General features: G+C 44.0%; 2 protein-coding genes across 2 annotated transcripts; one reads left to right on the forward strand and one right to left on the reverse strand.

Annotated features, from left to right (window-relative positions):
• Positions 1-203: 203 nt before the first annotated feature.
• On the reverse strand, positions 204-6,731 carry NDUFS6 (NADH:ubiquinone oxidoreductase subunit S6). Its single transcript, XM_084226801.1, has 4 exons — positions 6,554-6,731; positions 5,536-5,589; positions 1,444-1,566; positions 204-350 (listed from the first exon to the last, which is right to left on the reverse strand). The coding sequence occupies exons 1-4, from the start codon at positions 6,701-6,703 to the stop codon at positions 285-287; spliced, it is 393 nt and encodes a 130-aa protein (XP_084082927.1). The 5' UTR covers positions 6,704-6,731; the 3' UTR covers positions 204-284.
• Positions 6,732-6,770: 39 nt separating this feature from the next.
• Positions 6,771-7,665, forward strand: MRPL36 (mitochondrial ribosomal protein L36). The gene is made up of 2 exons (XM_084210295.1): positions 6,771-6,845; positions 6,995-7,665. The coding sequence occupies exon 2, from the start codon at positions 7,005-7,007 to the stop codon at positions 7,320-7,322; it is 318 nt and encodes a 105-aa protein (XP_084066421.1). The 5' UTR covers positions 6,771-6,845; positions 6,995-7,004; the 3' UTR covers positions 7,323-7,665.
• Positions 7,666-10,134: the final 2,469 nt, after the last annotated feature.

Raw genomic sequence — 10,134 nt, forward strand, 5'->3', positions numbered from 1 at the left:
AAAAAAATACATATCTACCCAGTACAAACCAAACCTATCTCCAGCCAAACACCAATTCTAAACCTGCAAGAAGTCTGCCAGACATGAAAACTATATTAAGTACAAAACAGATATTGTAATACCATTCAGCTCTCAAATACTTGACAAGCTGGGTTTTAAAAAGGTAAAGACTGGACTTTCCATAGTTAAGATAGACACAAATCTTGGCTTTCTAAATGTATTGTTTATTTATAGTTGAACATTAACATCTGCACAGAAATCTGCAAGCACACAGGGATGATCATTCAGTGATGTTTCTGTTTAAACTGAAGTCCACAGTAGCCACATGTTCCGGTCTTTGTCTCTTTGTCCTGCAAAAATATAAAGATACAACAGCTGCCAGTTTCACTTTATAAAACTTTAAGAAATTACATTTTTTTCTCTTATTTATTTGTGCCATCTTAAAACCAACCAATATTGCCAAAGTACAGAGTTTAGTCTTTTCAGAAACACTAGAAGCAAAGATTCTTCAGGAGTGTGGCACACATCAAACAAAATAAACATAAAAAGATCAGGAGTGTGCTACAGAAGTTAAGGCTAAAGTCCTTCCTAAATGTTACAAATCAGAACCTCCAAACACTTGACCTTGGATAATGTAAAATGAATTATTACTAAATTCTTACTTTGTTCAAAATAGAAATGCTTATGATTCTAGTTAGGAGTCATAACAACACTGACACTTAAGGACACCAGCCCTTCCTCACCATTCTTTCAGGCATTAGGAAATGTCAAAGTTTAGGTGAGCAGACAAAGATTTTAAAACATCTGCAATCAGGCTCTACCTGAGAACAAGACCTAAGCCATAGCTGCATCAATTAAGGTCATAGGACAGTAGCCTTGATATTTTCACCCTCTAGAACAAGAATACACTGGAAATTATCACTACTGTCAACAGGAGGATAAGACAACATTTATTCTTCATTCTCTGGCCATGACTGAAATATTCAGTCTTCAGAACTACCAAGATTCCCAAAGACTGAAAGAGAGGTGGGTTTGTTTGGTTTTCTTCCTTCTTTTTCCATTGAACTTACAAGACTGAAAATAAACTGCATAGTCCTAAAAATACTGCAAATGTATGGTCAAACTACACAGTGGCAATTAAATAATTAGAGTTCAAAATGCAGCAAGGATGTTAATTTTTGCTCTCAGTGGTTGCTCTTACTGCTTCACCTGATTTCTTTTTAAAAAATACTGTCTACTAAACAAACCTAAACTTCAAAAAGAAATTTCTGTAACTTCAAATGGAAGCCCTCTAATTCTTCTGATTTATATCAGGCATCAAATAAAATAGCACCTCAGGTGGTTACTCCTTTTATTTTGTTAAACTAGCATTCCAAAAACCAGATAATCTTACAAAAAAGAATGCACAGTCAAAACATGCTATATGCAGAATAACGACATTACCAAGTTTATGTATACTTTGGGATGTCCCAAAGCTCCACCACCACCATCGCATGATATCACTCTGCTTTCAACTTGACTCACAGGCTGCTCTGCTATCAAATCGATTGCAAAATTCTTGTTCACCTGTAAGGAAAAGAGGGAAACTTTCAGATACCCTCCCCAATCAAACAGAAAGCAATTGCTATTTGCTGCCTCCTCAGGCAGTTCCACTACAGCCATTTTGAGAAATTCCTGCTTAGGCTTCCTCCCAACTCCTCCACCATCTCTAAGGCTCTGCTATAAGCCAGATCAAGGAACTAAACAATAAACTCTGCAAAAGTAATTCCTCTCCCCTGATATACAGGCCACATCAGTGCTCAGGTTTCAGCAGATTCAGCAGAGAGGTGAGCAGAAACAAGTAGACAAGAACAGAACATATTTAACCAACACTGCATTCTGCTTTAGTGACTACATGATAAAATTGCAGAAGAATCTTTGCTGATAAACTCAAAAATAATAGTGAGACAAGTAAGGTCAGGCATGAGATAAAACAACTGCTGGTAATTTAGAGCCTCTAGCCATGCACCTTATTCCATCACTGCACAGGAATCTCATGAAAATATGAATGTGGTACATAACAACAGTCAGAGAGACAAATTGTTTAGCATCAGAAAAAAGGAAAAACCTTTAAATGCCACTACCCCACTCTGTAAATCCATCATACACACTTCCTGAATAGGCACATCACTGACAAGTAGGGCTTCTTCCTAGAGCACACCTGCATGGCCTGGAAAACATAACCATGTCTGAGCAGGCTGGTGACACAGCAGCTTGTCCCTCAGCAGGGCCTACAGCAATCTAACACTATCCAAGTGTGCACTGAGCAGACAACTACCGCTACAATTCTGGGAAAAGTATTCCAGGAGGGGCCACTTTTTTCAAAGGCTTTCATAGACATGCATGAATATCAAATAACATGCACACCCAAAGGATGCAGTATGTACTGCTCTGTGTATAAACATGCTGGTATTGGAAGAAAGATGAGATTCCCCAAAAAGAGACAGCTATGTGTCTATTACATAAATACATATTACACATTACAATGGTGTTTTTAAATAATCCCAGTACCTAACAACTTAGCATCTTCCACCACGCCTCCCATTAAGTCTCTGCATTTTTTGGTACAGTAATGGAAAAGTCAGTTTTGCCAACTAAGAATTTGTCCTTACCAAAAGAAGATGATAGCTAAAAAAAGCTAACAAAAAAATTAGGTTCTGGTATTGAAAGAAATTGGTAACATCAAGAACCCCACTGTCTGGGGCTGCCTCTACAAGTCATGTAATTTTTGCCAAACAGCAAGAACTTTTACTGCTGTTTTTAATAACACTCAAAATTGTGCTTCCTTCATTTCGTGCTAAAGGAGGAGGGAGATAAAACCATTACACACCTTTGCTTCAAGATTAGAAGCAAGAACCCCACTCATCCCAACACTTCTTAACTACAAAAGGTACTTGTGAGGAAAGAGAAAAGCAAAGACCTCTCATCCACTGTACAGCTAAGACTTGTCAGTGGTTCAGCCTACTAAACAAGACACAGTCTAGGAAATCACCAGGAAAACACACCACAAAAGAAGCCCAAGTGGTTGAAGTTACAGCATATCTCTTTGACTAAAGCACAGCAGTACGTGGCAGGAAGAGGCCAATTCCCTCAGAACATCCAGATGTGCCATCCTCCAAGCATAAATCAATAGGCTGTTTTCTTCGTGCCAGAGTGGCAATTTGACAATTTCATTTCTGCTTCTTCCCACCTATCCACCTGTGCCAGTCCCTGGTATGGGAAACCAAAGAGATAAAACCAAACTTGGATTTGATCTCAGTCCAAAGATGTAGAAGGAAGGCAGGAGAAAATATTTAAAGCAGATGAGCACTGAGGTGAGCCTTCCTCACACCTTCAGCTGCTGCACCAGCCCAATAGAAAGGGCAGAACTGAAGTGGAAATGGCAGTGTTGATATAGGTCCTGCTCTACCTTAGGGATTACAGAAGGGCAGGATGTCCTGGCTCGACTGTGGCAGATGCAGTTTAGCAGCTGTCATGATCAGTTTTCTCCCAGCTTGCTGCTTTAGGCCCTTGCCAGAAGCACTAATCCCCAGTTCTCCACAGAGAACCAATGATTTTAGCTAAAACACATGGATGTCACTAACAGCTAGGTTGGCAGAACTAAGGGGACAATAAACCCCTTAGGGTTTATTTATTATTTATTCTAGGCCATGCCCCTGGGCCTGGCCACCTGAAGCACACAGGCCCAGACACCCTGACCAGGGGGGAGTCTAGAGGCTGTGTCCCCCTCAAACAGGAGAGGGGAATGGGCTGATCCTGAGCAGGACTCAACCACCTGAACCTACTAAAGGCAAAGGGAAGAAGCAACCAAGAAAGAACAGTCACCAGGAGAGCTTCTGCTTCAGAAACATGACAACATTCAGACTACAGACACAGCTGTCAATCCTAATATTGGCAACTGAAACACACTGTGGGATAATGGCAAAGCCCCTAGAGAGAGAACCTACTAATAGGCACAGACTGTTAAAAGTATTTAACATGTAAATTTTGTCTCAATTTCACCATTAAAACTTAACATTAAACCTTGCTCAGCAGACACAGAGCTTGGCTTTTGCTGGAGAAGGAAGAACTGGGCTGAACTGAAAACCCTGGATGTTCCACACCACATAGAGTCTGAAATTACCTGATGGTAAAGGCATGTTAGAGGGACAGCTGCCCCATGGAGAATTAGGCTTATGGAGCATTTCCTACAAAGTTACACAAGTAGCAGAGACACCAGCAGTACACTTGGGAGAGACATGCTTTGCCAACTATCCTCCCTGAAGTAAGCCAATTCAACATTTTAAGTGACATTTTCATTTAATTATTTCTCATGTAGAATCCCCACTTTTGCCACACAGCGTGAGTTAAATTGTATCCGTCACACAGTGAGGTAAACTCAACGTGAAAACTTGGAAATTAGTCTAATTAGTTCAGGTTAATTTAGGAAAAGCATAACTATATTAAACTACTTAAAAAATTTACCACACCTTATATTTAATGTCTCTGCTGAACATAAACATTTATAGCATTAACACTAGGGCACTATTCAAAGGCTCAGGCATCGAGGAATACATTTTAGCTGAAATAATTCTATTTCTATCCCAAAGGCCAGCAGATCCCTCATGATCGTTAGAGAAAACTCAGTGCACAAGGACTTCTCATAGAGTGGGTATGTGACATTTTAAGCAGCAGCAACAGGGCCACCTTTACAGCACTGCACTTGGATGATGCTGGCACTGTTAGACTTTGCATTTGAGGCTTCATTATTTCAGAATAGACTACATTTTACTTTTATTTGTTTCATCACTCTTTCAGCAAATGCTTCTCTGACTCATTAAAAATGTAATTTGGGTAAAGATCAGAATTTTAACTACACAGAAGCAAATTAAGCTTCAAAACAGATGTAAACAGATATATAAACAGATGAACAATTCAGCAGAGTATTTAATTGCGTGATTTTTCTGAATATAAATGTGCTAAAATCATAATAACTACTTCTTAAAACACATGCTTAAAACAAAAACTGTTCCAAGTTTAAGATGTTCAAATGCCTACAACTCTAACACCCTAAATGCAAGCACTTAGCAAATGCAGAGCAAGTCTTGAGTTTTCCAAGTCTATCAAAAGCAGGGAGGTAAGACAGAAGCAACTATAAGCTGCCTTAGAAAAATTTTTTACCATTAAGGAAAAAACCCTACTGAAACCCCAAATTCAAACCAGTTCTGTTTTGGTAGATTTTGTTTGTATGGGTTTTTGAGGGTTTTTTTGTTTGGTTGGTTTTTTTTGGGGTTTTTTGGGGTTTTTTTTTGGGGGGGGGGGTATTTTTTGCTCATTGGTTGGGTGGTTTTTTTATGGGGTTTGGGTTTAGTCAGTTTCTTGCTTGTTGGGGTTTTTTGGGGTGTTTTTGGTTTGGGGTTTTTTAATGACAATGAGGTTGAGGTTTTTAATGACAATTAGGCAAAGAAAACCCCATAAACTACCCCCTCTCCCCTGAAAAATAGTAGAATGAATTACCTCCTTTTGTCGTCCAATAAATCTAGCTCTTCTATAATCCTTCTCGTCATATACCTGGAATGCAAAATAAACTTGATCTTACTTACAAAGCAACAACTACAAACATAGAACACAAAAACTTAGAAAATAAATAAACTGAAATACAGAAAACGGAAATTTAAAAAAAATAAGACTGAATTGCACATTGGAAAGTACAAGAGACAAGGAAACTGGTGGTGTTGGGGCTGGCATGAAAGCCGGAAAACAGAAGAGCCTAATCACAAAGATGAACACAAATGTATTATTTATAATGCTGCTCCTTGATCTCACCTAGGTGGCGAACTAAACTGGGAAATTCAGGTTTCGTATTTATTTCTGTTCACTAAGTAACCACAGGGCCAGCTATCCCAAGTTACCTCCACGGCCATCCTCGCTGGCATCTCAAGGCACCACACCAGCCCCAGCTTCTCCATGGGAAAAGAGATAACCTGGAATTACAAGGCACTGACACAAGGGTGCCTCCTCCCGCTGTCACCCCTTCGGCTGCCTCACAAGTCCGATTCGGACCGGAACGCTCGGTACTGGCCAATGACCCCGATCCTGATCAATGGGGGTTTTTTGGTTTTGTTTTTGTTTTTTTTTCGAAACGGCGCGCACCTCCTGTATACGGATCATCCAGGAGCACGCATTTCCACTGTCCGCGCTGAACGGAGAATCACAGAATAAATCAGGTTGGAAAAAACCTCGGACATCATTAAACCCAACCAGTGACCGAACGCCACCGTGCCAAGCAGACGGTGGCACTAAACGCCACATCCAGCCATTTCCTGAACACCTCCGGGGACGGACGCTCCACTGAGCGGCCTATTCCAGCACCTAATCACTAATTATAGGGGGAAATTCCTCCCGATGTCCGCCCTAGGCCTCCCCGTTACGTTACATCGCATTACACCAGCACGCTGCCCGCGGCCCCGCCGGGACGCGCCCGCCGCCCTCCCGGAGCAGCGGAGGGGCGGCACACCGGGCCCCGCGCGCTCACCTGCCCCGTGTGCGTCACCAGCTCGCCGGTGTCGGAGGCCCGCACACCGTAGGGCCGGGCGGCGGCGGCGGCAGCAGCCAGCCCCGGGCGGGCCAGCAGCGGGCGGCTCCGCGGCAGCAGCCAGCGGAAGGTCGCGGCGGGCGCCGCCATCTTCGCGCCGCCCACGTGACTCCCGGCCAGGCGGCGCTGGCCTCGCCCCGCCCCGGTTCCTGCGCGCGCTTCCGGCGGCGGGGGGCGCACGTGGCTGCGGGCGGGGAGCGGCGCTTTCCGCGGGGGCCGCGGGTGGCCAGGGGTGAGCGAGCAGCGGGGTCCTCATCGGTGGGGGGAGCGAGGCGGGTGGCCTCGTCGGTGGGGGCGGTGGGTGGTGTGGGGGCAGCGGCGGGAGCGGAGGAGGGGAGCGGGAGCGGTGCGTATGTCCTGACCGGTGCGCTGTCCCCGCAGGGTGCCGAGCATGCTGTCCCTCCTGGTCAGGGCCGCCGCCACGGCCGCCCCGCTGCGCTCGCTATGCCGCTCGTCCTTGTGCTCGCTGGCCCCGTGGGGACGGGCGGCGGGGCTGCCCGCGGCCTGTGCGAGCTGGGCCCCGCCGCCGTGGCGGGCTCCCCGCGGGCTGCTGGCCGTGCCGCCGCCGCCCGGGCCGCCGCCGCCGGCCGGGCTGAAGACGAAGACGGCGCTGAGGCGGCGCTGCAAGGACTGCTACATGGTCCGGCGGCGCGGGCGGCTCTACGTGTACTGCAAGAGCAACCCCCGGCACAAGCAGCGCAAGGGGTAGCGCCGGCCGCGGCCCCGCAGGGCACAGAGCTGGCGCCGTGCTCCGGGAGCTGGCGGCTGGGGACACGAGTCGCGAAATCATGTGCGTGACAGTGTTTCATCCTTGGAACACCTAGAGCGAGGGGCGATACTGACGGCTCTTGCCGGAATTTCTGGCCTTGGATGCGGAGAACTGAAGGGGGAAGCAATGGGCTTCAAGATCTGTTGTCGTCGTCTTAAACGTGAAGCCTTAAAACCACCACACTGTTAAATTAGGAAGGATGAAGCTGAATCACTAGACTCTGAGGTGCATTTGCATTTTGGTTTAATTAAGCAAAATGAAAATAAACTCCATTGATGTTCATTACTACAACACACTGCGTTTTTTTTCTTGAGCACCCTTTCCCCCCAGATGTTGATAACTGAACCGATAGTTTCAAGCTCAGGTGGGCAGTTTCAGATTCCATCTAGCTTGCCCTAAGATTCTACCAAGCTTAGGCTCACTCTAATCGATTGGTGAGACGTTAGAATATTTTTCTTTTCTTGTGTCCTTTGAAAGAACTCTCCTAACAGGTGTGGAGAGAATGACTGAGAGCAGTAATGCCTCAGAGGTCATATAGCCAAGGTTAATGTGGAATGCAAACTAGTGAATTGGTATGCCCATGAATTGATTAGAGCCAAAATTGCTTCAGTCACCAGTGGTGTTCCTCAGGCTTCTCAATATGACTCTGCTGAGGCAGAAGTGTTAGATCATCCTCTGACCTACAAGCAAATGGTACCAAGCTAAACTTTCAGAAAACTGTCCTGTTTCAGCTCCAAGTTTGCCAGAGTACTGTGAGAAAGTGTCCTGACTTGAAAGATGAAATGGGTTGAGCACTGTGTTTGAAGTTGCTGTAGCATTAGATAGTATGATGACTTGAAGACCTTTTCTGCCCAGTTACAATTCCACAACTTTACAATTGAAATAACTTTTATAATTAATGTATTTTTGCTTAGTGCTTGTAGACAATGAGACTCTAAGCCTGTGAAGCTGTGGCTAAGTACTACAGAGGCAGTAATTATTGTATTTCCATATGTTGGGTGGTTTGTCTGTTCACTCATATGTCTCATCACTGGAAATGAGAGTTTGGAGAGAAAGGAGCGGGTTAGTTAACATACACATCTATCTTGGGGGCCATTCAAATGAATTCATGGCAATGGGAGGAGAGAGAACAGACTAGCTTCATCTAACTAGAGAGACTGATTCAAAATATGTAAGGCTCCTCAAAATCAAAGAACCTGGAAGTAGTGGAAAACTTGCTGTACTTCAAAAGGTTTGATTGAAATTTGAATGCTCATGAAAAAGAGCTTCTACTTTCTAAATACCCATAGCTTGTACATGAAAGTAAAATGTAAGCAGAGAAATTTCTTGGAAATATTTTACACCTTTAACATGCTTTGATATAAGCTGTTTTAGGAACTGAAGATTTTAAAAGCTCCGATTCTCAGTGTTAACGATACACATTTGTAGGTGCGTGCTGTGTGTTTTGTTCCAGCAGAAGAAAAGGCCTGTGTGCTGTAAACCTCTATGATACCTTGTGAGTTTAGCTATTTAGTACACCTTTAAAGTAAACAGCTTATGACCAAAAAAACCCAGTGTTTTCCAGGCCTACCCACTTTTCAGGTGGATAATAAGGACTGACCTGTGGATTGGGCATGAGATGAAGTGAGGGTCTGTTTGTTGGTTGGGCTTTTTAGGAAAGATAGTTGGCAGGTGCTCTGACAGCCTCACAAGCAGTTCATCCAACCCCTTGGTTCAGTCAGAAATAGACAGCTCACTGGTACAAAGCAAACTTGGAAATATTTTGCTGGTGGGTTACTGAGGAGGTACTCAAACATTTAAGGGCTCTCTTGCCAGGAGCAGCATCAGATGCTTAAGAGACACCTGCAAGTATGAATTGCCAGGGTGAGGAGCAACAGTCATTACCTGGGAAGACTTTCTGAATTCAGCTGTGAGTGGAGCCCTGAGACAAGTTCACTCTGCCAGGCTGGTGTGACATACAGTCTGCACTCAGAAATGGAGTGAAATTGAGGGCTAGGATTACAGTGCAGCACAGAGAGGCACAAATTACTGGTTTTATCTCCCCCTTTGGCCTAAGACAAGCTTTTATACAGTGCTGACTTAGCATCTTATTTCAACAACTTAGAATGAGGAAAAATTTTTTCCTAATTAAACCATTTGAATGTAGGGCTGCTGGTCAGAAACTTGGGATGTGAAGTAATTAGAATTCAAATATTTATTATGGCTATAAACAGTTCATGTGTCATTGTCCGAACAGTCAGTTTGAGGTACCTGGCGTGCAACATTCATGGCCATCACTGAAACAGCTTATTTGGTTGTGCTCAATAGATTTTGGAAAGAGGATTATAGGATTAGAAAATAGGAGGTTCTGAATTGTAATTGTACTCTGCCACTGACTTGCTGTATAATCTTGAGAAGGTAATTTTGCCTTTGTCTCAATTTTTCCGTCTGTTAGGCAGGAGTATTGAATCTCTCACACTTGTAAGTACTATTTTTTGGTTGATGTCTACAAACTGTTACAGAGGTGTTCTAAAAAAATCAGATTCTATAGCTTTCTGTAATTAGAATAACATGAGGAAAGTGACTGTAGCTGGAGGTGATGCTTGTTTATTTTAGGTTTGTTTACAGCAACTGCAAAATGAGCAGGTGAAATAATTCAGCCAGTAGCCTTGTGGTTGATAGCTAAGGGTTCATGTCCTTCATTACAGACCTTCTGAATGTTGTGCTACTTCAACAAGTGTTGGCAAAGGAGGGGGTACACAACAACCACTGA

This window comes from Fringilla coelebs (assembly GCF_963513975.1).
Source record: "Fringilla coelebs genome assembly, chromosome: 1".
NCBI classification, from domain to species: Eukaryota; Metazoa; Chordata; class Aves; order Passeriformes; family Fringillidae; genus Fringilla; species Fringilla coelebs.